The 27957-nt window shown below is 37.4% G+C and overlaps 1 protein-coding gene across 3 annotated transcripts in view; it reads right to left on the bottom strand.

The window, feature by feature from the left end:
• Positions 1-1971: 1971 nt before the first annotated feature.
• The window catches only part of LOC127235369 (oxidation resistance protein 1), a 96784-nt gene continuing 70798 nt past the window's right edge, over positions 1972-27957 (bottom strand). For 2 of the 3 annotated variants that reach the window (XM_051202622.1, XM_051202620.1), the window contains exons 10-15: positions 11064-11144; positions 9277-9402; positions 8347-8499; positions 6832-6927; positions 5186-5259; positions 1972-3871 (exon numbers count right to left, since the gene is read on the bottom strand). In XM_051202622.1, coding sequence (XP_051058579.1) covers positions 3736-3871; positions 5186-5259; positions 6832-6927; positions 8347-8499; positions 9277-9402; positions 11064-11144 — 666 coding nt within the window. In that variant the 3' untranslated portion in view covers positions 1972-3735. The remainder of the gene's footprint in view (positions 3872-5185; positions 5260-6831; positions 6928-8346; positions 8500-9276; positions 9403-11063; positions 11145-27957) is intronic. The other variant, XM_051202621.1, reaches the window with a different exon arrangement.

Raw genomic sequence — 27957 nt, 5'->3', positions numbered from 1 at the left:
AAGTTAAAATAAATCCATAGATTTATCAAAAAAAAAAAAAAAAAAAAAAAAAGATAAAGCAAATAGCCCTGGCTGAAGTGGTCCCTTAGCACAGATATCTCCACTTCACTGCTGGTACCCAGGACATTTTTCATAGTGTATAGCCAATGGCTTTGACTTAATTTCTAGGCTGACCTCGAGCACTTCAGGTTTTCATAACAGCTTCCATCATCACACTGTATTACCTCCTGCTCAGATATGGGGGACATGCCAGTCCCTGACAAGATTACATCATCCCTATTCTTTTGGGAGTAACTTCTACTCCCAAAATTTCTCTTGCAGGTAAAAGTCAACTAGAGAAATGCTTGTGCAGGCAAGCTAGCTTGTAAAATGTGTAAATGTTCATCAAGATATTTTGGAAAAAAGGGAATAATGAGAAGAAATGAGTGGAGAGAAGAGAGCTAATGTCTTTAGCGGAATGTACCAGAATATATCAGCTTTTAGTTTTGACTTTTAGGAGCTTTTAAACCACCACCACCAAAACTTGTAATGTCTGAATAAAAAGCTCATAAAGTCTGAACATTCTGGACACAAAAAGGAACTTCGTTTACATTCTAGAAGGCTATATCTAAGCCTGCCATTAATTTTACTTAAAATACCTAAAATTACCTGCCTGGAAAGGTTTGTAAGAAAGATTTTGTCTATCTGATAGTTTCAAATTTTGCACATTATTTATTTCTTAATTTTCTTACCAGGCTTCCATATGACGCTGTCCAAAATGTTTCTCTATTTCTCGCACACTGCCAAGTTTCTTGATACAAGATATTATACTGTGATTATACTTTTAGTCTTTTCTTACTAGCAATCTTTTGTTCTTTACGTTAATTTTTCTAACAAGTAGAACTGATTATTCTCAGAAAATGTTTTGTATCATTTTAAAATTGTATTGGTTTTTACTTGTATATATTTATTTTGTCTCAATGTTTTAGGTCCAATTTGTTTTTCTCTTAACTCAGGAAGGAAGTTCAGAGCCCTTTCTTGTGCTGGTTAATATTACTTTGATGGAAACAAAAACAGAAACAAAAACAAAAAAATTATTTCAAGAGCCCTATTTTAAATCAGATTAATAATCTTCAAGGGCATTTCCTGCACAGGGAAATCATGATTTTAAAACTTAATATTTTGGAATAGAACATCAAATGTTTCAAATTGATAATTTCTCATACTATATTAGGGGCTAAATTCTATGAACGTCAACACCTACATAAGCATTCTTCCCCCTTTTACACTGGCAACTAGACAGTAACACTAGTGAGTTCTCAAGTCAAAATGTTACGGATGTTCAAGAATTTATTTACCTATATTTTGGGAAGTTCACACACACACACACACATACACACACACACACACACACACACACACACACACAATTTTGTCATAGCTATCTTTAAAGCTGACACCAAGGTGTTAGCCAGCTCTTGTCAAGCCCAATCCTTAAACCCCTTTGAATTCTACACTTCTTTCTTTACCACTATTTTTGTTCTTATTGAGACCTCATCATCTTCCCCTCTGGATTTTACAATAGACTTGCTTATTTTTCCTCCCATCTCTAGCTTTTACCTCTATCAATCTATTTTGTTCACAAATATTTTTTTCTAAGGCACACATCTGTCCATGTTATTTCTCCATGCTAATATTCTCAAAAGCTCCATGAGATTAAAAAGTGCTTGGTGCTTGCACAGGGCTTCTCACAGTACCGGGATTTATGTTATGCATTCTCTCCCCTCCAATACTTCAAACCCCTTGCATTACTGCCAGTAAGTGACTCTCCATTTTAAACAGCAGCTGCCTCTAACTGAATTCAAACCTCTATCAGTTCCTGTTGCCGCATCAACCCAGTGTGCTAGCAGGGTACTTGTCAGAAGACAGTGGAATGTTTACTGCCAGTTCTTAGATATGGAATAACTTGGTTATTGAATAAATCCAAACTCATTTGCATTTATGCATTTAATTTTATTTGGTATACATCTCTATGACCTTGTTGTAGTTGAAATCCATTACAGGATGTTTTAAAGATTTATGATTAGTCACCTCCACAAAGACAATAATACTGCTGTGGAAGACCAAAGGAGAAAGGGTACATTTATTTACAATTCCCTACATTATAAACATTTAACCTAGACACTACTACCTAACTTGTAATGAGAGCTATACACAGACGAGGGAATGATGCCCCGTGTTTCTGTTCATCTTCAGAAACAACATGTCAGAACACCAGATTTTTGATTAGCATTATGCTTTCTTTAGGGAAGTATCTAGAATTTTCCCAAAAGAACCAGGTATTTTTAAGTTATATAACTAAAACTACTTAAGCCAACATATGTGGCTGGTAATTTCATTTTCAGAATAATTTAAAGTGCTATAAGCAACCTGGCAGTCAACACTTTCTGTAAGAACAAAACTATCTTTAAACATCAATTTACAAGATATACAACATTTGTGTTGAGCAGCTGGATTTTCAGCACAGAGTCACTGTCACATGTATAACAGCAGGATTTATTCTTTGCATAAGATGAAGCTCTGAAATTGAACTGATGAATGTTGCCACAATGGCTTATTGTTGGTTTCCTACAAGAGAAGATACAGCTGCTAGTTGATTCTACCTTTTCGTGTTTTGAGGCCACTTGACAGAAGCTTGCACATTCACCAAGTCTACTGAGTTACAGTATTGTCTAGTAGTCTCTGCCCTTTCCCAAGGGCAGATGCTAATGGTAACTAATAACATATACCACTTTAAAAAAAACAAACTTTTATTTCAAAACAATTTTTTTTCCTTTTGAGCAGAAAAAAAAATGTATTTGGGGGAGTTGGTATGCAACAAGGCTAAAGCAACAGAACTGTAAAACAGTGTATCTGACACAATGTTGAAGAAATATGCAGGTTTTAGTTTTTGTACCTATGATAATGCCCTATTAAGCTACAAATATGTAAGTAGTATTACTTGCTTAATATATTAAATCCAATAGAATCATCGAATTCCCATTTCCCTCTGTCAATTTGTAACTCTTTATCTGACAATTCAGTGATGAAAACATGCGCCCAAACCCGCATATCATGTGTGCTGTAGCCTATGCCAATCAGACTTCTCTTCAAATTTAATTGTCTTAAAATGAAACTGAGAATGTTTACAACATGAATAAAGAGAATGCTGTAGTGAATTAGAACTAGAAGAGGTCTATGAAGCAGATATTCTTTTGGCATATTGTTTCTCAGAAGAAAATGATAAGCAGGTCCAAATGTCACTCTTGTCAACTCCACCAGATACAAAAGTATCTCCATCCCATTTCCTCAATACCCCAAGTATACTGCTCTATAAAAAGAAACTACAGATTTTTAAAAAAGAAAAAAAGAAAAAAAAAAAAAAAGGTTGAACAACAGAGCACCATCCAATCAGGAGACTGAGAGGACATAAATTGAAAATGTGGCGGCCTCTATGATCAAAATGCTGCAATATGCTGACCAAACTCCACCCAGCTGTTATACCACAGGGACCCGGGCCATGGTGTAAACAAAGAACTCTGGGACAGAAACATGATTTGAAAAATTAACTTCAAAATTATAGCTGTAGTAAATGGCAAAACGACTGACTTGAAAGCACAAATGACATGTTAATTGTATTGCTTCTTGAACATTCCAAACAATGCTTTGTCCATTCAGGTTTGGGCCGATGTCCTGCTAAGACCGAGAGCACTGCATTTACTCAAACGCCCAGATTTCAATGTCTTGGATAAAGAAATCTTCCTTCTTAGAGAGTGTATGATTCCCAAACGTTTTACAAGAATGGCTTCGTCCATGGTAGAGATCCCCATCAAGCCAAAGGGCAAATTCTCCTCTGAAACACAACAAAACAGCTACTGACATTCACAGTCTAGATTATAAAGTAATTAATCAGCATTTTTAGTGTCCACTAATTCCAGTACCATAAACTTCTCTAAATCTTCCCCTATTCCTTTTCCTAATGACAAAGAAGCAAGAATTTTGTCTTTTATCCCATTATAAAATTATATATCATACACATCAAGAAATAAATTAAGCACACTAAAATTTACTTCATATACAATTAGCTTATGGCATTTGGGATAATAAGTATTTCTTTACTATTTTACTGTTTTATTTTTTTTTCGCTCAGGGCAGTGCTAGCGGCTAAACTTCACGTGAGCACTCCATGACTGAACCACACCCCACACCCCCAGGCATTTCTCCTAGCTGTACAGTTTTAATCGGGTTCTCTTGCAGGTGTTCACATTTTTATCATCTATAATAAAATAAGGGTTACTGTTAAAGGCATGGCAAAAGCAGCTTATTTATTCTAGATGCCTAGACAGAATTATTTTGCCATTAAAAACATTATCCGGAAGAGCACCTAGTATTTCTGTTGAGTTACTTCTCTGACATGCTGTCTGAGAAAACAATGCTGGAAGTTTTTTTTTTTTTTTTTTTTTTTTTTTGGTAGAGAGCCACAGAAAAAAACTAAAAGGACAAGAGACAATGACTCTGGGATTCTTTATCAAGCATTGGGAACAACACAGAAGACAGGTGTGACAGGACAGTGTGAACACTGTTTGAGAAACACACGCTACCAAGCGAACAAGACAAAAACAAAAATCAGTTATCAGAGTAGTTTTTTAAAAAGGGCTTTTCATGGCAATATGAAGCTAAAAGAGTAAAATAAATGGTCTTATACTATTGAAGAGAAACAAAAACCCCGAACATGGTGTCATTAAACTTTATTACAGGAAATAAAATTTTATAATTGTCTAAAACACAGATCCAAATGGTGATTAGAGAAAAACTGAAAGAAAACTATAGATTTTGTCCTACATAATGAACGAGAAGCAAACTATCATGTGTAATTGAATAGTCAAGACAGTAAAGGATTTAGAGTAGTTAAATTTCAAACTTCAAAGAATCAATGCACCTAAAGCAAACAATAGCTCTTAATGGAAATCAGCTAGCATCTTAAAATGAAGAAAAAAAAAAAAATTTTACCAACTACATAAAATATTCTAGTAAGTACCTTAGAAACATAATTTGCAATAATATACAAGTTTAGATCCTAATGTCAGAATTTCCAAAGATGATTTATTTTATAAATAATCTAACATATTCTTTAAGAGTCTCACACTGAAATGTTCATGAGACTTACCCTCCACCTCCAAATGCTAATGAATCCATGTCTCCCTTGATAAAAAACATATTATCTCCCGTCCACTTAAAGACCTATATGAACAAAAACAAAAGGGCTGAATATATAGTCGAAAACTGTCATTGAATAGTTCTCCCAGACTCGGGAGTTCACACACAGATACAATAGCATCAAAGCTCAGCAGAAAAAGCTCTGGGCCTTCGGGTATCAATGTTTCTGATTCATTTTAAAGGACATGGGTGACTGCTCCACTCCTATTCCCCAGACCATAATTCTTCACACATACTTCTCTCTTCTGACATTAATGTTGCTTCTCCCATGAAGATAAATATGTTTGAACATTGCTACATGGTCAAGATATTTCCTGTGGATTAAAATTTCCTGTTTTTAGACTAACAATGCTTGTGACTTTCCAAATCAAAACCCTTGAAAAATCTGAAAAGAAAACTAGACATTAACAGGCATTTGTCTGTGTATTTTAAACATGCATAAATGTAGAAAGGGGTTCATGCCATATTGGTGAGGGCAGGACCAGACATTAGGCTTTTCCTCTCCCGCTCTCAGCCTCATAGAGTTGAGGCAGGGTATCTCAGTAAAGCAAAGGCTTACTAACTTAGCAACAGTGGCTGGCTACCATGCTATCAGGATAAGCCCCCTTGTCCTCTACTGCCAAGGCAATAAGCAAATGAGGCCAAGTCCAGCTTTTGTGGGTGGTGGGGAGGTGCAAACTCAGGTCCTCAAGATTGAGGAGGACCTTAACCAATGATGTTTCCTTAACCCCAACATTACATTCTTATATGTTTAATTCTAATATTCTATAGGAATTTTATCTAGACTAAGTAGTATAACCCCAGGGCCTCATCTTTACCATGTTTTTCAATATTATTGTCTATGAACTTACACACACACATCTATCTAAATCTAAGATTTTATTTATTCTTTGTGTATTATTAGGTCATGAAATTCATAGGGATTGAACACTCTAGCTCAGGCTCCTTCCCATTGGTTCTCATGTTGGGCTTCTCTTGGTAGAGCAATCTGGTACTTAGGTTAAACCCAGTTTCCCTTCTCTTTGGCTTCTTTGAAAACATCCCTTTCTTTCCCTCTTCTCAGGAAGCTGTCTCAGCTCAGAGTGTTTAACGTGCTCACACACGTTCACTCTCTTCTCAAGAGCCTTGTCCTAAGCTTACACTGTTCAACAATGCCAACACATGCTGGCTGATACCATTGTCTTCCAGTTTTAGGATGGTGACATTTATGGGCCATTCCTTTATTAAGAGTACCCATCCCCTGATGTTTACAATAGTCTTCTTGTAGATCTGCATATATGTGACAAAAGAAACACCTCCATGTTTCCTAAAAGGTAGGAAAGCTTACTCTTTCTCTTCGTGTTTGCCACTTGGGCACATTACTAGAAGACTCACTGTTGTGGTCACAAATTTCAATAAAGCTTTCACACTTCATTGCAAATAATGAATAGATAATCATATTTTATCACATGCTATATGTAACATAAAGAGATTTGATCTTAAGCATAAATGTAGATAAAATCTGTAACAACTATAATTTATCAGTTGATATGTTCTATGGAGTTTTCATACTATCTCCTTTTCATATACGTGCAATGTTGAAATAACTTTTCTTACCTCAAATTCTGGACAGAATGTGAAAACAAAGGTTTCTCCAGTACCATAAAAGCCATCACTTACTTTAAATGGCTCGGATGCTAGTGCACCAAAGACCTATGGATAAAAGGGGCATGGTCAGTGACAAAACTGCTAATGTATTTCATCTGCACTCTCTCCATCATGTACAGTTGATTCAATGCAAGACACAGTAGTTTTCACAACGTCTCCTTAAGGGGAAATGACAAGATCCTGTACATGCCACATTCCAATTGAGTACAAAGTGGAAAAAGTACAAAGCTTTGAAGTCTGGAAAGATACAGTAACTACACTGAGGACAAAAATGCAGTCTATATGTGGTACATACATGCCTTCTAATCTAGAAGTCCTTTGGTGTAGTTAAATGTGTAGTTCAATTAAAATTATCATAAAGTCCCATGTATTAGACTCAGACCAAGCTAGGGACTTCACCAGTACTTGTAGAGCTCTCTGTGTACCTCTTCTCATCAGCCCGACTTCTGGAGGAAGCTGCTGTCTGACAGCATCATAGGTTTGTTTTGCTCATGTGAGTTTTCTATGCATGGAGTCATAAGTAAGAAACCCTTTACTGTATGACTCTCAAACCAGTCTTATGTTTTCAACAAACCCATATACTATGGAATAGAGCAATAGTTGACTCGTTTTCATTGCTTCTCATACCTTCTCTTGGGTATATCAACTGAGGCAAGTTAACTCAGCTATAAAGTAGGGATGACTATTAATCTCTGCAGGCTTTTGATGATTTAAACAACCATTGGACAATTAGTTAAATACCTGACACATAACAAAATACAGAGGACTAGTAGCAGCATGTTCTCTTTAACTGATACTTCTTTTCCATCTTCTCATTACTGTTCAGTGTTTCTCTTTTCTAGCTGTGACTTTACTTTTATTATTGTGCAATGACCTCGGAGCCATTTTCTTCAGTGGTATAGCCACAGTAGGTGGCCCATCCTCCAAATATATCCCAGCTTGTGCTGATGCAAACAGGCCTACTGAAAGACAGTGGGACTTACAACCCACTTCCCACAAGATATGAAACGAGGAGGGGACTTTTTGGAAAGAGAAAAGTTAGTACAACACAGACAACAGTGGGTATCAGTGGCTGAAAAGAAACAATACACATCATGTATATACATGAAATCCTCAACTAATAAATGCAAAAGGTTTCTTTACATGTCTACTCATTTTTAGGCATCTGTCAATTTTCTTCTTTCTGTAAGGCTCCCTCTTATCTCCCTCACAGACATAAATACTTTTGCTGCACTTGAAATATACCTAGCATTTCATGCTCACCTCTAAAGATGTTGGTATGCTCAAATTCTCTCTACCATATTATTGTTTTTTTAACACCAAATGCTTAGTTAGCATGCTTACATTTAGCCTCTAGAACACTAACACTCAATAAAAACTATGCACAACAATATACTTTATCAAATATGTATGCTAAAAGTTGTTGCCATGGGACAAAGGATCTCCAAAATCAGTTTTCCATACCTGTCCATCACTGTCTTTAATAACCATCAGCACTGGTGTGTCTAAGCCTGTCATTGTTCTATAAAGGGTCTTCAAACTTGTGCCATGCTTCCCAGTACCATATACAAGCGTCCATGGGTAGCCAATGGTTCTTGGTGGAAGATGCTTTGTAAGCTTGAAGAAACAAACAGCAATATTTATGTGACTGCATGCAGCAACAGCTGGAACTTAATTACACATATAAAATGCGGGCAAAGAAAGAAACTTTAGAAACTGTCCTCTCACTGGTTATGATACTTCAATAGGAACTACACACTTCTCATTAAGAAATGACATTGTCTACTAGAAAATGAGTCACACCAATCAAAAATGCCAACAGAGATAAGAAATATAGTTTGCTTATCGCTTGTATTGTGCTAAATATTCAGATGGAATCTGGCATCAGATTATCAAGGCTTGAAAATCTTTTATAGCTACATTGCACTGAATAAATTAATGTCTCTATAGGAAAAATTTCTTCACTTACAAAAGTATGCCCAATACTAATCTCTAATTTCTAGAGCTTTGATAACAAATACATAAGGTAACATATACAGGCCATGTAACTAGGCATGCACCAAACCAAAGAGTGCCAGATGTGGTGAACACTGGCATCCTAGCACTAGGGCTAAGGCTGGGAAGGCAGGAGTCTGAAGTCCAGCTTAGGCTCCATACTAGGAGCCTGCCTTACAAATCAGAAGGGGAAAGCAAACACTGGCCTCCCCTGTGTCACTCTGCCCCTGCCAGAATTTTGCAACACTGCAGGAGTCGCTCTGCTCTGCCATCTTACTCTTCATGAAGAGGAACAGCAGCAGCAGCTCTGCAGCTGGAGAGTAGCTGGAGGCTGCTTCCCTCTCACCGCACACACCCTCTCACCGCACACACTCAGATGCCAGAGGTGACATGGCATACCTTTTCAATCTGATCAGGCAGTAAGAGTTCACTGGGGTCGCTTAGGTTTGGTCGGAAAGCTTCAGACTCCAGGTCGGCTTTTGCTGGAACAACCTGCTTTGAGTTGATGTCTTCCCTTGTAGTGATCTAAAATAGCAAACAGCAGCAGGGTGTGAGTATACAATTGGGACCTGTTCTGCAAATTTCAGCCTTTTGAGTTAAATGGAACTTCACTGAGCACAGGTGGCTAAAGATTCCACAGGGCAAAGGACACCCATCCTAGAACTGTGTGCCAGAAGCATAAGAGTTTAGAACAAGTACACTCCATCCACTACAAGACGAAGAACTGCCAAGAAGTGCTACGCCTCCTATTTCAGGGTGACAGGAAACTTACAGGCATAGCTTAGCATTTATGGACAAAGGGGGGCCAGGGAGCTTTTTAACTAAATGCTCTAAAATATATGCTAATATTCTTTTCATACAAAATACAAAAGTTGTCAAAATTACTAGTAGAATTTCTTGCATTAAAATTATAAAGAATGGCAGACTAAAAATGATAAATGTCTTTTCATTGGGGTGCATTTATTTGATACCATTTTGTAAAACTGCCTTCTATTTTTGACTTATTAAAACAATTACTTTTCATCTACTGGAACCACACAATAAATATTAAAGTTAATTTGTTTGTGAACAAAGGTTAGATACATTGGTTGCACTTACTTGATAGAATAAGACCACTGGTATTCATAAAATGACAAAAAATAATAATTAAAAACTTGCTTTACAATCTATTGTTAGTGCTTACATTTGGTATTAATTTTAGGATGTAAAACACAGTAATCCTAGTTATTGTTGATGAAATATTTAAACCCCACAGAATTCGCCTGGAGCAGATAACTAAAATGCAGCAGAGGGCGCAGACTGAAGCCACTCAGGAGTGGAAGCCTGGCTATTTGACATATCTCTTGCCGTGTCTGGATGGAATGGGTTTCCAGCCAATACATGTTCTAGAACTGTATTGTTTCAGATGAGGAGCTTAATATGAGAACTTTCACATCATCATATTTTACCTTTATTGCAATGATGTGAAAAGTTAAGACCGAGCAAAACAGAAATCCAAGGCAGCATTGGGAAAGTTAAAGAGAACTGTTCAGTCAATCTAGAAAAGCAACAAAAGCAAAGCACACTTTCATGAAAAGAAAAGAAAACACAAACTGAAAAATGAGTTTTCAATTTTATTACTTTGTCTTTCTCAACAACACAAGGATTGTTTCAGAAAATTTAAATAATATATCTAGCTCAGATGGCTTCCATCCTACCCCAAAGCATTTCCAATACCAACCAAGAATGCCTCAAGAACAAAACCAATTTGTCTCATTAAGATTTTGATCAGTCAAAATAGCCTTGAAGAGAGAATACCTAATTTTCCTATCACCCGGTATCTTTCTGGTTTTAGTCAATAAATGTTCACTCACAAAACTAAGTGATCTCCCAATGTCAAAATTAAATGAAAACTCATAGCTCAAAGAAATACATAGTGATGAGAATAGTTCTCAAGTGACTGAAAATTATTATGAAAAGAAGACAGCAAAGAGGCAAAAATAAAAAAGAAATATAAGTAGCTCTCCAAGGTAAAACCATCTTTAAGACAAAGAGGGATGTATTTATTTTTCTGGTGGCTTATTTTAGTGCCTCACTGAAGACAACCCCATCTATATGAGATTTGTCTTGAGGAAGGACACTAAGGACACACATGGAGAGGTACTCTATGAAGGAGGAGATTAAACTACAGAGGGGCTGGAGGGCACCTGGAGGCGTCTGCAGAGTGTGCGCAGCTCTTCAGTGTTTAAAGCATCGATCCTGCGGTGAGACTCAGCCACCGACACTACCTGAATGTGGAAACAGGAAGACAGTAACTCCACTGACAGCTGAGAAGAGTAAGTAAATCAACAGAAAAGACAGGAGAGGAAGAGAGGGGAAAGGGACAAGCTTCAATGGGAGAAGAGAAGAGCAACCAAGATATCTTCCTAATCACACTGGAAATAGGAGAAATTCATATAGAAACTGCAGTTAAAATATACATGAGTGACCTGGGAGAAAATGTTTACTTTCCCGACTATTGAACACAGACTGAGCTTAACTGAAACAGATGTTTTTAAAGGATAGAAACTATAACATGCTTTACTAATACAGGTGGCATTTAATCAAAACCAACTTCCAGTTTACAAAGACTGGTTATCAACCATCCCCTCAAATCAGCCGAGTTCAAACACAGCAAACAAGCACACCCATCTGTAGCACAGGGGGGAAAAAAGGAAGGAAAAGCCAAAAACAAGAATAAATCCAACAAATAGGAATGCTTTCAAAGGCATGTCTAATTTATAAGTTCTTAAATCTGACACATGTATTTGGCCACAGTAAAATGGATGCACAATACAAAAAAACAAAACAAAACACCAACACAAACAATTGCAAACCCTGTGTGCAATGAGGGTATTTCAGGCAGCATTTGCCTGCTCCATTGTGACATGTCACTCCTGCCAGGCCTGAGCAAACAGCATCTGTACTCTGTACTGTTTTCCTCACTGCAACATGATATGACAGCAAAGGCCCACAACACCTCTGCTCCAACTATTTATATGATGACCTGCAGTGTTTTAACTGCTCACACAAAGGCTTCTGGTGTTAAGAAACACAATGGCTTAATTATGGAAAACATAGTTGTAAGAGACCTTTACCCTCATTTCTCAGCACAGGAGTATTAAATTAGTATATGTCTATATTATACCATAAGAAATTTTCATTTTAAAAATTGCTGTTCAAAAAGCTAATGGGTTTTGCACACACTTGCACAAATACACTTTCAATAAATTTTCACTTAGGATTAAGGCAGAATTTCCAATAATGTCTGACATATTTTTGTTATTTTGTACTAAATATTTATGTAGTGTTCTCAGAATTGACAATTATAAAATCATTAACTGCAAAGTGTTGATATTCTATGTCCTATATTAATAAATATTCAGCAACATTTAATTCCTCACACAAAAACTTGAAGCATAGCTATCTCATTAATATACAGGTTGCTTTTGTCTTTGATAAGTTACCAAAGGATTGTTTAAAAATAAATTCTTTAAGATCCTTGTTGATAAATGCTTGATTTGTAAACCTATTTTATATATACCTATATCAGGTGTCATGCAAAAATCCCTGGAGTGACAGGAAGTAGTTTAAACAGTACCCACCCTGCTTCTAAATCTCTCCCTCCCTACCTGGTCTACACAGGTGTGCTCACGTGTGTGTGGGCATGCAGAAGCCAGATACTGATACTGTCTTTCTGTGAGACAGGGTATCCCCTTGAACCTGGAGCTGATGGCTTCAGCTAGTCTTGTTGGCCCACAAGGCTCTGGGGCGTTGGCCTCCATCCCACCCCATCCTTCCTTCCCCAGTGTTTTCTGCTTCTCTTCCACATCATTGTGGTTTGAATGTAGCTATTGCTCATGACAAAAAGTTTACTCTCCCACATTCTGAATTCCTATGGGAAATTCTTAATCTTTGAAAACTGCCTAGACTGCTCTTCTTGCTTGGTTCTGAACCGGAAAACCATAGATTACAGGTAAAAAAAAACTATGATAGAAAACACACACACAAGCCTCACGTTTCCTCAGGTGGACACAACAATTACAGATTTCCCAGGCCACAACATAACTACAAGAACTCCCCACAATACAGTGAATGTAGAGCTACCACAAACACAGTGACTGTTCTGAGCTATAACACCTCCTGTGACTCACCTCACAGGTTATATGAGAGGCTACGGTTACAAAAGGCTTTGAGCTAACTCACCCATAGGGGAGTAGGCTTCAAAAGCTGGCTGTGAAAGGCTTGTTTAGTTAACTAAATGACCTGGTCACCACTAACTGGAAGAGCCCTGTGCAAAACAAAGTGGTGGTTGCTGAAAGCTGTACAAGATACAAGGACAGAAAAAGCAAAAGAAACTGGGTGTGTCCCCCATGCACCACTGTTATTATCATCTTGGCTTTCGCTAAGCACAATTCAGATGCTCTGGTATGACTACTTACAGATAAAGAGTGGTAGCACCTTCTAGCCTTGAGAGTTTAGCAACCCCTAGTCTAATGAGAGAGAGTGCAAAGCAGCAAATGGGAGGTTTAAGTAAATCAAACGCAGACACGCATAATATAGAAGACTGAGTAATAACCAGCACTGTCTATGGGAGCTCTACTCCTGCTACTTTATGACTTTCTACCTGTTACCTAAGGATTGGAGAGGTGGAACGGTCCCTTACTTATTTGTGGCATTCATTTTAGGTTTAAGATAACATATATTTTGGATGACAGTTCTGCAATTAAAACCAGTTTCAGATTGACAGCAATAAAGATCTACCAATTAAAATAATACTATTTATTTATTTAGGGACAGGGTGCCATTATAAGGCCCTGGCTGGCCTAGAAGTCACTCTACAGGTCAAGCTGACCTCACATTCACAGAGATCTGTCTGTCTCTCCCTTTCAAGTGCTGGGAATCTGTGCGCCAGCATGACAGAAACAATACAGTGTTTGTTAAGGATGAAAGAAAACCTAGATACTAAAACTGAAAACTCATGGCCTTGCTTTCCTTTCCCACTCTAAATTCCTATGGGTCAATGAGGATTATATGTGCAATGTTTTGTGAGCAAATGTATTTTTACATTTGATTTGCGTCTCCTCAATAAGAATTCTCAAATCATGAGACAGACCCACTCTGTGTTCCTTCTACCCACTAGCTGACACAATTCTGATAGCTAGTTTCAAGTGTTACTCCTCTATGTATACATTAAGCACACTTCCCAAGTGGAAGTGAAATTAACCTATGCCCACAAAAGGGACTGGTTTATAAGCATTTTAAAACCTGTTTTATAAACATTGCTGAAAGTAGGAGTGATTAGTATAATGAAGGACTGTCAAGTTTACCATACGGTGAGGCCCCAGTTTCTTTACTGCCAGAAGCCCCATCTCTTCTCATTCATTCATTTGATTAAAGTGTGTGTGGGGGGGGATGTGCACACAAGTATAGAAGATAACTTGCAGATGTCAGTTCTCACCTGCTACCATGTGAGGACTGAATTTAGGACAACATGGTTTGTTGGCTGCAAGTGACATTTTTACCTGCTGAGCCATCTTGCTGGCCCATTCATATTTTTTACAAAATGTATTATTCCCTTCCCAGGTCTTATAAATCCATTAGTTTCTCTCTCTCTTCCCTCCTTCATTCTTCCCTTCCCCCCCCCTTCAGAATGTCTCATAGCTCAGGCTAGACTCAAACCTAGTATGTGGCTGAGGATGGCCACGAACCCCTTATCTTCCTGCCTCTGTTTTCAAGTGCTGGAATTACAGAGGCATCACATGGTTTCATGTTTCTTTACATACTAATATATACTCATGCTATGGGGTGAGAAGACACATAAAGTATCAAAAAGCCTGTAAATTAACAAAAAGAGAGAGAGAGAGAGAGAGAGAGTAGAGAAGTGCATTTCTTCTTTAAAACTGCGTAAAAGTGACATAAAGTTACCCACATAGATACTGAATCAAGACTTTCATTGATTTTTTTATGTTTTCCGTAACTCAGACTGTACGCACAGAAATTACTATATTATCCAGAAGATGAAACCTAATAAAAATGATACCTCCCATCAATATTCAGTAACCCATCACTGACAGTTAAAAGTACACAGAAAGGAAAACAAGAATTTCCACCTAAAAGCATGCTCACTCTAGTTAACACCATGCCTTGAGTACTGAAATGGTTTGGACACAACACTAAGGCCAATGGGAAGGAGCTATCACGTCCTATCTACACCACATAAACACCATCCTACAGTCTCTCTGGTCTTCAACGGGCCCTCAGAGGCAGAAAGAATACTTCTGTAACCATTTATTTCCAAGTTAGTCATGTAGTTGCAGAATAAAACTTCTACATCTCCATTTTAGTTGGACATGAAACAACACTAGCAGACTAGAGAGCAGAGGAAGTAACAAGAGTTGCTCTCAGTCCTGGTCTCATGAATCAGAACACATCATTTACCTGACAGTCTACTAAGCAGAGCATGCAAAGGGCACCTCTGATCCAGTGGAGACTCATTGAGATCAGAATGCGTCTTCCAAACTCCAGAATAGCTTCTCCTTGTAACACATGGGGACTTAATACTGAGAACTACAACTGGTCAATGTGCTGAGAATAAGACTCCACAGTGCTCAGCTCTACTTCAGATGTCTTTATGTTCTATGCATGGCTCTACAATGGATGTATTATGTTTGGATATACATAGGATGTCTTTATCACATCTCTCCCCTGTGTGGCTTACAGATCCTCAGAGATGAGGAGGCAAATTACAAGGGCGAGAGGTGATGGATGACTTCAAGGAAACCATGTTTGGCGGACATCTGAGGAGAGATAAACAAACAAGCTCACAAAGATTGCTACAGTGTGCACAAGTCCTGTACAAGCTCAATCCAGACAAAATTCCAGCATATGGGTAGTGTGGAGTGGGCAGAGTCCCACTCTTAGCTCAGGAGTTATTAGCATTTGATAACCGCTGGAGGAGGGACAATTAGCTTTCCTCAATGACACACACCTTGGTGTGTCCACCACACTGCAGGACAGGCCCCACTTCCAAGAGTAAGGGGACAATACAAATAAACTTGATTGGGAGGAGACACAAACAAAAACAACAAAAACTCAAAAGTTCACTGGGTTGCAAGGTAAGGTACGGGAAGAGTTGAGGGAGGTATGATCAAAATACACTATGAAAATCTCAGACAATAAAAATATTATTAAAAACAAAATCCAGTATCTTCTTGGCTTAATGGTTTCTCTAGAATACTGAAGTATTTTTGCCCCAGACCACTCCCAAACAAACTAAATTCTCAACATGTCATTTTTTACTACTACTTTCTGACTAAAAAATAAAAGTAAAATTGGAAGTATTATCTACCCATGCATACATTATGGTATATACAACGTATACATAATGTATTATATATATGTATATATACATATATATGGTATATAATGTGTACATAAATACATTAAAAAGATTAAAAAGTAAACATAAGTTTGAGTTGTTACAGTAAAAAAAAAAACGAGCAAGAGCATTATTTCTGAAGCCATGTAACTTGTTTTTTTTTACTATAATTCATCATTTAAACTGTCTTTATTAAAAAAAAGAAGCCCTGTTCTACTTCGTCAAATGAAAACTGTTGCTTTTACAGTAACATTTCATGGAATTATAGTAAAGAAAAAGAGTAAGCAGGCAATAACAACTTAGAAAATAAAACTGATAGGAAGCCAGACAAGGTGAATGCAGAATAAGAAAGAAACAGAATATATAAGTCCAGTTCTGTCATGGAAGGCTGGAGTTAGGGAATCGGGGAGAAAGGGATTCTCCAAGGGGAAGCTGGAACCTTTCAAATGTTAACACTGCAGCTGAAGATCCTCAAACTACTTGTCACTATTAGTTAAAAATGAACCAAAAGAACTGCCCGTGGCTCTAGAGTGGCCACAAAGAAAGCTAAGCAATAAACTGATGAGAATAAATGGAATTATCTGTCTTCCTGCCCCAAAGATAGCAAAAGGTAAAACATAAATTCACAATAATTAAATTAGTCACCTCCTCTACAAAGCTTTCACAGAACAGGATGGAACTGGCTGCACAGCTAAACAAGAGCTTAACTGCTGCTTCCTCAGCTGGTCTCAGGAGGTAAAGCAGTTCTCATGCCCAACCATGGAGAGATGCAGTTTTCATGCCCAAGTCAGCTAAAAGCCTGAACAGATGGAGCCTTGTTAGATTAGATCTCTGTTCTTTTCCCACTTGGCATGGCTTGCCTCTGCCTCCCTTTCCTAGACGCTGGTTTCATTTAAAGCATCTTTAACCTTCCTTCCAGTCCATGTCTGGTTCTTCAGGAAGAAGCCCTAGATATGCACTCTTACCGTCAGGCAAGTCACCTAAGGACAAGGTGATCCTTTTCAAGTTCAGGCCACATCACCCAAGGACTGTGGTGGCTTTCCAGTTCTCCTCTACCAGTTAGTTTCTTAGGAGACTGGGTGTCTCAACACATAGCCTAGGTTGGTCACTCTCAATGTCCCTCATGTTCCCCTCCTCACTGCTGTTGGGATAACAAGGCAGGTAGGACACCACAGAAACAGTGACTTGACTCAATCTTCTACGACTTTGGAGACAAAGGCAGATGACCTCTGTGAGTTCAAGGCCAGCCTGGTCTACATATTGAGTTCCAGGACACCAGGGCTTCATAACAGAGAGACCCGGACCACCCTCCATCAACCAATTAATAAATAGATTAAATAAAACTGACTGTATAATCATATTTCAGATTACTCAGATTTTCTCAACAATGCAAAAATACTTAAAGCCTTCTAATTATAGAATATGTATGTTATAATAGCTCTTAGGAATGATAATGCAGTAAGTTTCATAAAAGGGGTAATCCTGTTTATACCACATTAGGAGAAAAGAACATCCAGTTACATATTCTGTTCTCTCTTAATGTTAGTGTTCTCAGAGCAAGAACACAGTTCTCAAGGAGTAAAAGCACACTCATTCAAGGTTCTTTTGCATTCACTTGTTGGTTGACAAATGAATGTGGATTATTGAGTTCATCGGGTTTGGGGAAGCTTAGGGTTCTAACACTTAAAGAAATGAGAGGGTAATAGTAAACACTCTTTTTCAAAGTTTTTATTATATTTATGTACACATGTGCTCACATGGTATGTAATTGTGGGCTTGCATGTGCTGCACGCATGGTGAAATCAAAGACAAATGCTATTGAGTCAGTTCTCTGCTTCCGCTCTATGGGTCCCAGAGACAGACTTCAGACTGTCAGGGTTGGTGGCAAGTGCCTTAACCTGCTAAGCCTTCTTGCTATGACATTAATTTACTGATCATTTTCACTGATGAAGTTTACTAGTCACTAATACTTCTGACTTCAACTAGCTTTTTCAATGCATTTAGTCAGACAGTTATCATTTTTAAAAAGTGGTATCTGTGAAGCCCAAGATGGCCGTTCCTAAGGGCTGGTGCCAGAACATCAGAGCTGTCCTGCTGACACTGAGTTTCTAGGCATTGTGTGCACACCAAGTCTGAATCTCAAAGGCAGAAAGCCCAAGAATACGATTATATGATCTCATTCATATAGCACAGTCTGTCAAGAGGAAACAGCCTGAGAAAGACAACATGCTCAATTCAGGACCTCGAGATTCTCACAGATAAGATAAAACAAATATAAGGTCATAATAAACGACAACCTAGCACACAGCCCTAATTAAATATACAAAAATACTGCACCAACTCTAAACACTGCAAATTCTGAAAGAACTTACACATGAACTTTTATTCCTAAAAATAAACAAAAGAGATGATTAAAAATAAGTATTATGAAAACTAACCAAATTGGAATTTTATATAAAAATATAACTTTGAAACAATCGATTATGTCAAAAAAAAAAAAAAAAAAAAAAAAAAGAGATAATCTCAAGTAACTTAGCAAACTGGGAACATACCTGAAACTACCCATGATGCACTATTAAGGACAAGAGGCTGAAACGGTGAAGAGCATAGCACATGGACTAGACTATTAAGATATGACTGATTACAAGTCCAGGCTTCAAAAAAAAAAAAAAAAAAAAAAAAAAAAGCTTAAAAAAAAGGTACTGCCGAGAATTTTCCAGATTATAGATTCAAGAACATTCTGTTCCCTAAGCAAGAAGTAAATACACGATACATCTAGTAAATGTCATAATATTTGAAAGACAAGGCTTGTTGTTGTTGTTGTTTTATTGTTAAGTAACTTGCAAGAAAATTCACCAATCTCCAAGTAGAGGCAAACTGTCCAAGAGCAGATGCAAATCCCCTGGGAGTGAGGAGTGACAGCCTCTGCATTCAGGTCCTGTGGACACTTAATGCCGGCAAACATGAACCCAGAATAAATAATTATCAAAGACCACAGCATGACAGAAAACACTAGAACTGTTTACTCACACAAAATGATTTTTGTAAGATAAGAAAAATGAAAACAGAAAAGAAAACCCAAAACAAACAAACAAAAAACAGCTGTGCCTCAGCTATCCATGAAGAACTGGGTCATTGTGGATTCCTGTACCCCTAGGTGTTCAAATCCCTGATACACATATACTTTTCCATATGCTATAGACCACCCAGGATGTACTTCCAACACCTACCACAATGTGAATGCTAGGCAACAACTAGTTTTTACATTGTATTATTTTTGAATAATAAGAAAACGTCTATACATGTTCAGCAGAGTTTTCTATTTTTAATACACATTTTATTTCCAGAGATACACAATCTAAGAGTGTTAACCATCAACAGATCTTCAGAGAAGAAATCCACAGAACAAATGTCAACAAGAAACAATGCCTAGAGAGTGATCTGATATCTATGCGATAGAAAACAAAGATCACTACTGTATTTCTTTTAAGCATTGACTAAATAAATAATACAAGAATGACTTGTGAGAAATGAAGAATTCAATGGCCCACAACTGGAGAGAGGGGATGATGGGCAACAGAGGTATCAGGGATTCTATTTATTGCTCAGGAGGGAAATAAAGACTTTGCAAGAACTAAATTCTTGGCATTATCCAAAAAGCAAAACAACAGTAACAGAACCTCAATACCAAACAACATATGCCCCCCTCTCAGACTGGGAGGGAAGATAAAACTCATAGAGCACAGTGCACCCTTAGAAAAGTAGGTAAATTAAACGGTGAGTTAGAACAAATAATTTCATATGCGGAGAAGTGGAAAGTAAAGGGATTCCTATCTTAAACTGAACCTTATAAATATGTATTACAAACAGAAGGACAAGCCCTAGAAAAAGTTAAAAAATGAATATAAATTAAAATGCTAACAGGTGAAAACTCTGAAAGTATAAGATATTTAATTAAAACCAGAGAAGGTGGAAAAGAGCGGGAGATAAATTCCCAAAAGACATAAACCAACAAAAGTCACACAAGAAGAAAGAGATAACATGATTAGACCTATCCCTTAATCAGGTGGAATCAAGGGTTAACCTTCCAAAACAGAAAGCAGCAGGCCCACAGGGATTTATGGATGAGTAAAGGCCAAACACTGCAGGAAGAACTGGAACTAATGCTCCACAGTCTTGTAGAAAATAGAAGCAGAGGAAATACTTACTAACTCATTCTGTGAGGCCAGCATTGCCCTAATAAAAAAACAAATAAAGACATTACAAGAAAAGAAAAGCACAGAACATTATCTCTCATGAAAATACATGCACACATATTTAACAAAATATTAGCCAGTACCATCAACTAATGCATGAAGGTAAATTTACATAATGATCAAGTGAAATTTATTACAGGTATACAAGGCTGGTTCAATACTCAAAAGCAACTGATATTCTCCAGAGGCTAAAGAAAACATCCTGATCACAAGTATCAATAGAGAAAATGCAATATTCATTTGTGATGAAAACAATCTGCAATCTGGAAGCACGGAGGATGCCAATTTCATAAAGGACAAATAAAAAGGACACTCCTACAATTACCACCACAAACAACAGGGAGAAACAAGATTCTGACCTGGAGAAAGGCAAGTAGCCTCCTCCTTATTACTTCTGTTCAACAGCTTAGAGGAAGTCCTCAAAAACAATGAATGGAAGACATTAAACCTAACTTAATTTTAAAAAGTGCTATGGGTTATGAATACAGAAAATGTAACACTGCTGGGATTTATAAACGGCAGCAACGTTTCCCACATACCAGGCTAATATACAAAAATCAAGTCCTTGCCATTAACATGGCTTATTTTAGTGCCAAATCATGAAATACTTAGTTAGGCACTGACCTAAAAAATTGCACAGAAGCTCTACCACAAAGAAAAGTGTGAAATCCTAACGAAGAAAACAAAGGTTTAAGTAAATGGAGATGTTCTATGTCCACGGGTAGGAGGAGCTGCATTTACTATTATCATTCCTCATTTCATCTACTGTTTCAACACAATTCCAATTCTAATTCAAATTATCCTATAGCTAAAGAGTATTCAAAAGTTGATCTGAAATGTTGATAAGGGAAGATCCCAAACAGCTGAGAAGAACAATGGCAAAACCCAGGGGCATTCTCTTTTGAGACTTACCATAAAGTAAGTAAGAAAAGGAGGCTGGCAACCAATAGACAGTTCCGTGGAATAGAACAGAAATACACTCACACAAACATGGCAACTGATTCTGGGACAGAGGAAGGACAAGAATGAAAAGAAGATGGTCATTACCCCAGAGACCAGGCTGGCAGAACAAGAGAAAAAAGTTCTTGTCTTTCACTGAAAACCCAACTGGAAAATGCAAAAATGTAAGGTTCTTTAAATATATGGAAAGCTCCAAGTAATCAGGGGTTTGAAGAGTTATTTTTAAATATGGAATACTAAAAGAATAATCATGAATCGAAAAATTTGCAAGCTAGATGTGATTAAAAATGAATTTTTTTATGATGTCAAGCCACAAATAATATCTTTTCTCTCTCTCTCCCTCTCTCTCTCTCTCTCTCTCTCTCACACACACACACACACACATATATATATATAAAACTGAAAAACAACTATTATCAAAACTAAATGAAGAATTCAACGTAGAATATCATTATATGCTTGTTAGAACAGACAAATCCCAAACAACTGACAGGATTTGCACTTACTGTTGGATCAATTCAAAGTGGCATAGCCACTCTACTCTGGTACTGTCTCATGAAACTAAACATACTCTTGCCATATAACCCACCAATTGGGCTCCCTGGTATTTACCTGCGTGACTTGAAGACACGTTTATACTGTATCTGAACATCAACTGACTTTTGATAAGTGCTCACAACACACAGCAAAACAAAAATAGTTGGTGAATATATAAACTGGTATATCCATATAATGGAGCAATATAGCAGTCTTAAATACATACTGCTAGGAATCCCAATTGTATTGTTTTTACTACATGACGGAAAAGTACAAATTTATAGAAACAGTACAAAGGTTAGTGGATACCAGCAGTTTAGAGAGGGAATGAAGAATAAGAAAGAATGAGAAAATATCTATCTCCCCAGCAGTCTCTAATCAGTGAAAGTGTAATGTGGTCCTATCATTACTCACTTGCAAATATCCATAAAATACTCAGTATAAAAATGAATTCTAATGATACCCATGCATGCTGAGTTACCATGTCAATATTAGTTCACTAACTTTTAGAAGTGTACCCACCAATGACATGCAAATAGTAGGGAAACTTGTGTACAGGGGATTTAAAAAAAGAGTAGATGAGAACTAAGCTTCATGTTTAATTTTTCTGTAAACCTAAAACCACTGCCTGCAAGACATGCTAGGGCAATGGTGACCACGAAGCCTGTGGGAGTAATCAACTAATATCTGATTGGACTTAAGACACACTCCACCAGACGGAAGCCATACTTGACACTCAACAAGAACCTGAGACTAGATAGCCTAGGGCACAGAGGAAAACCAAAAACTACTTTGTTGTTATTGTTTCTAAAGAGCAATAATTGACACCTAATGACAACTTGCTATACTCTGCTGTAGGTCTGTTATTTGTGCAACTATCATCAGGGAAGTTACCCCCCTGCAGTAGGTAGGAACAGATACAGAGACCCACAGCCAGACATTGTGCAGAATGAGAGAGCTTGGAACACTCAGCCCTAAAAGGAATCTCTCCATCAAATCCCTCCCCTCAGGGTTCAGGGAACCCCATGGAAGAGGACACAGAAAGAGTGCCCTTTATACATATATTCTGGCTTCCAATTTGGTGGTTTTTTTTTTTTTTAAATGGGATTCCTGAGTGTGTGAATGAGAGGGCTCCGATATTTGTGCCTTCTCTTGGGCTATTTTCCTTCTGTTTGTCTTATCTAATTCTGATGTCGAGGTTTGGTTTATCTTATTGTATTATATTTTTTATATTATTTTTGTAATTGTCCCATAAAAATAAACAAAACTAAATGTCATCCAGTAAAATAAAAAAGCAATGGAAGAACAACACAATCAGGATGGTGGTTTCTCAAGATAACACGAGACAGAAAAATCCCAAATAAACAAATATAATGTAAAAGTGATGTTATAATTTTAATGCCGGGTAAAAAGTCTTATCTTCATTTTATCCTTATGCCTTATAATTTATATACCTAAGATGTATTTTTGAACTACTAAGTCAAATACAAACACAAAAGTCCAGTGCCTGTGAGGATGAGTCCCTTCAATTAAGTTGTGACTGTCCTGAGCGGAAATTGCTTTAGGGACAGTAAGGTTTATGTTAAAAGGTCTTTAGTAAAGTTCTGGTCACTACTCCAGGCACGCAGCATGACATGGCAGAATGAATAATGGCTTTGAGACCAGATCTCTACTTTCCACGCAGCTTCATACAGCTCTGTGAACATGAGCATCCTCAATCTACTTCCAGTTTTGTTTTTTCCTAAATGGAAGTAATATTCAAAAACCACCTTCCCCTCTTTATACTCTGAAGACCGAGAGCAGGAAGAGCAGAGACTCGGGGATTTGGACAGGACACGTAGACTGAAGGCCTCACTCTGGACTTAACCATCATAGTAAGATGTCCCTGAGACAGGACACATTAATACCTAAGGGGTATGTAAAGACTAAAAAGGACAACTTTTAGAATAACACTTAAGACATGGAGCCTAGCTGTGGTCATTATCTCCGTCACTAGTACAATGGCCCCAGACTATGACTTCACATTTACAGTGCTGCTGCTCTATGAACCGGAGTGTCAGAAATTCTTCAGCAGCTTTTCCCGTGGTTCCATATACAAGATACCAAGTAAAGAAAACCTGTCTTTTTCATATGAGGACAAGGTAAAATAGTCAAAATGGAAAAAAAAAACTAATAAAATAATAAGAAAGTGTTGGCATCTAATGACTTTAATGCTGAAGATGAATTAGACTAAAAAACTTTTCCAAATACTTCCCAGCAAATTACAACTTACAGAGAGACACCAAAAAGGTGAGAACTGGCACAAGTGTCTGTCAAATACATGAACAGTTCCAAGCCAATGAATGACTGGAAATTGAAGTTGAAGATGTCAGCATGAATTTTAAAAGCACCCTAAAAGCTAAAATGTGAAAGGAATTAATTAAAAAAAAAAAAAAAAAGGGCAAGCATAATTGGGTAACATGATTCTCATAGAAGCTAAGTTACAAAGGGTTAATTTCATTCCACATATTTTGTCCTCTACCTATCATTATCAATGCTGTTTGAGTGTTTGTTTACTGGCATATGTGAGGGTATGTATGTGCCAGGGTGCACGTGCGGAGGTCGGAGGACAACTCCCAGCAGTCAGGCTTCTCCCCTCCACGGGTCCAGGAGACTGAACTCAGATCACCAGGTTTCACAGCAAATATCTTTACCCACTGAGCCATCTTGTCATCCCTGTTAATATGTATGGGTTCAGTTATCTCCTTCACAAAATGAAAATATCTCACACTAGCATATGGATTAACAGTAAGATCAAATCTGATAGTACATACACCAGTATTTGGAATACAGTCAATGCTGATCCCATTCTGAGCAAGCTCCATCACAGTTGATCTCTGAGGTCTCTCCCTATAACTATGATCAGGAGTGAAAAAGCAGTGAGCCAAGAGGAGAAACATCAACTTTCCTGCCTTCCCAAACACTGTTCATTCACTCAGAAGAAACAAACACGTTTTTGCTTTCAGTTTCAACACAGAAGAGCCCTGATAAGGGGAGCCTAACCCAGAGACTCCAGGACATCAGTTACAAACCCACTCTGCTCAAGCCCTTCCAGTCCTACTCTCCTAGCCCCACCCATTTCATGCAGGAAAACTGGGAACTGCACTGGATACACAGGAGGGCACATGCCACTACCCAGAAAGCCTTCACTGGACAGGCAGGGAAGTAAAGCCTTGCTAGCTGCGAGCCGATTCTGTGCCACCAAATTTCACCTTAGTCCATGCAGCTTCCTCATCTCACTACTGCACTTTCAAGCTACGATGACATTCAAATGAAATACTGCACATTAGTCTACAGCACATATACAGGTAAAGCTGATGACCAGTAAGATACAGGAAAAAACACCTGGGGAGGGGGAACACACAAAAGAGCTCCTGCCTAGCAAGATGGGCTTGGTGAGTGTTCAATGTGTGATGTGCGGCCTTGTGCTGACCCATGGAGCTCAAAACATCTATTTGCCTAACTTTGTGATTAAAACCTTTTAAAAATTAATGGTAAGTACTTATTTAAATAGTAACTAAAAGACTATGAGCAACTTTACTGCTCTTGGTTAAAAACTAAACAGGCGGAGCTAGGCAGTTAATCTGATAAATCTGATAACAAATTTAAAAATTAATGTTTTTAGGTGCTGCATAAACCCTCCAGCACTGATTAATAATAAATTAAAAACCTGAAATTATAGTTAACAATATCAACCAAAGGGATTTTGTCATTTGTGATATTCCTACCATTTATGAGAGCACAAGGAAACTTTCTGTACAGCTTTAAAAACCATCTCTTAAACTAAAGATTAACAGCATTTTGCTCAAGAGTTCCCAGTAAGTTCTAACAGAATCTAGTCAATAAAATTTAGTTTTCACTCCTTCCTCTTCTTCTAAACGAGGAAAATAATTCCAAGCCCTGTCCTACAAGATAAAGTTTAAATGAAGAAAACGTTAAAGCTGTAATAAAGATTTGTTATCTATCTTTTGAAGAGAATAAAAAAAAAAACATTTTTACAAAGCAAAAGTCTACTGACATATTAATTCCCTTTTTAAGAATATATAGAATTCTTAACTATATCTTAAAAGTATTTCTGCAATGATACTCAGTTTTACTCTATAAATACTGTTTATATATTCAAGTACTAGGCAGTTTTCCATGATGGCACTAAAGAGAGACTGGCAGATAGAGAAACTGCAATAATTGATCAAGATTTACCAGAGTGTACTTATGATTAACTGGCTGATGTCTTCTCCCCTTTTTCCCATACCAGAGACGGGACATTTCCTTCCCAGGTCACATGAAGCTCCAGCAAATCACAGAAGCACTGTTTTCAAAAGCATTCTTCCTCTGTCAAAGATAAATCTCCAGCACCAGAGCCCTGCTACAGTGACAAAACAGTTCGCTAGCAACCAAGATTTGATTGACACAACCGAGAGCTAATCACTAAGTAGTATCCATTGAACAGATAGTCCTGAATGGAGACTGTAAAGCTGGGGTGGGAACAGAGTGTTTCCCATGCTTAAGTTCGGTTGCACTGCACCCAAATGTGCAAAGAAAGGGCTCAAAAGTTTAAAGACACAGAGCACATATTTCCATGGCAGTAACAGATACACTAAAAGTACCATGGTTACAAGTAATACACTTTTACAATTTCCAGAATTCTTCCTAAGTCACACATGTAATTGCAATTAACATTTTACTGTTTATTCATCTAGTTCTATAATTCTTTTCTATTTCTCTTGTGTTAGACTTTTGTTCTTTATAGCTCATAATCCTATACATTTTTATAAATTTAATTTTTATGAAATATTCATAGATAATAAGATTACTTTAAAATGTTTTCTAGCATATTATTTTTTATTGAAAGATACTTATATTTACTGTGTCTACATATGCCATCCTTCATTAATCAGTAGTACATGGAATACAAGCAGAAGCTTATTTTTAAAAGATTAAGCATGAACTATAACTCCATTTAATTTAGATGTAGACTAAAATTATCTGGAGCTCAGTTTTATTTACACTTCAATGGTAATATTCAAATATTTATTCTATTTTCAGGCAAACTTGCTCTACTATTAACTCGCTATGTCTAATACACTAGGCCATCTCCTCAAATACACATTACTTTTCAAGTACATACAACATTGTGCCCCCACAGAACCCAGCATAACTTGCAGGTAATATTCCCCTTCCAGTATGCCAGCTATGCCCTCCCCCCATTACTTTCAACAACATTCCTTAAACATAAAATACACTGTGGTCATAGTCCTTCTTTGTAACACCAGTCCCCAAAACAAAACCATCAACAATACTAAAAAAAAAAAACTCAGAACATTTTAAAAACTTGCCTAACTACTAGATAGTCTTTCTCAAACGTGAAAGTAGGCCCTACAAAATGAAGTATGCTATGAGACAGATAAAACAGGCACAGCACAGCCTGTCTGCTCCCATTCAGTAGCCACACTGAGAACTGGGATCTTCTTGTGCTGACTGTAGACATAGAGTCTCCTTTTATTTTTTGATAGTTTCAACTGAATGCACATTTTGGTAACTAGGCTGAGAAGAGATTAGGAAAGATTTTTGCTTGTACTTGAATATACTGACTTAATTTTAAAATTACATAGTTCTTTAATGACAATAATGAAATATACTTGGGAAAATACACATAAGATCATTTACCACTCAGTGTTTAGTAGACACCATGTTAAATATGCAACTGTGGTCCTCTGGCACGGTTCTTACTGGGAGTTGCAGCAGTATTACACTGCTGTTCTTCTTTGCAAATTATAATGAATGATTCTGGTGATAACTACTTAATGACAGCTGTGCAAACAGAACTGAGTCCATACAACAGGGGTAAAAAATCCAGTAATGATGTAACTGAGCTTAATGGTGCAGAAA

Source organism: Phodopus roborovskii, unplaced genomic scaffold, assembly GCF_943737965.1.
Source record: "Phodopus roborovskii unplaced genomic scaffold, PHOROB, whole genome shotgun sequence".
In the NCBI taxonomy this organism is placed as follows: Eukaryota; Metazoa; Chordata; class Mammalia; order Rodentia; family Cricetidae; genus Phodopus; species Phodopus roborovskii.
This window is presented reverse-complemented; position numbering and strand designations above follow the sequence as displayed.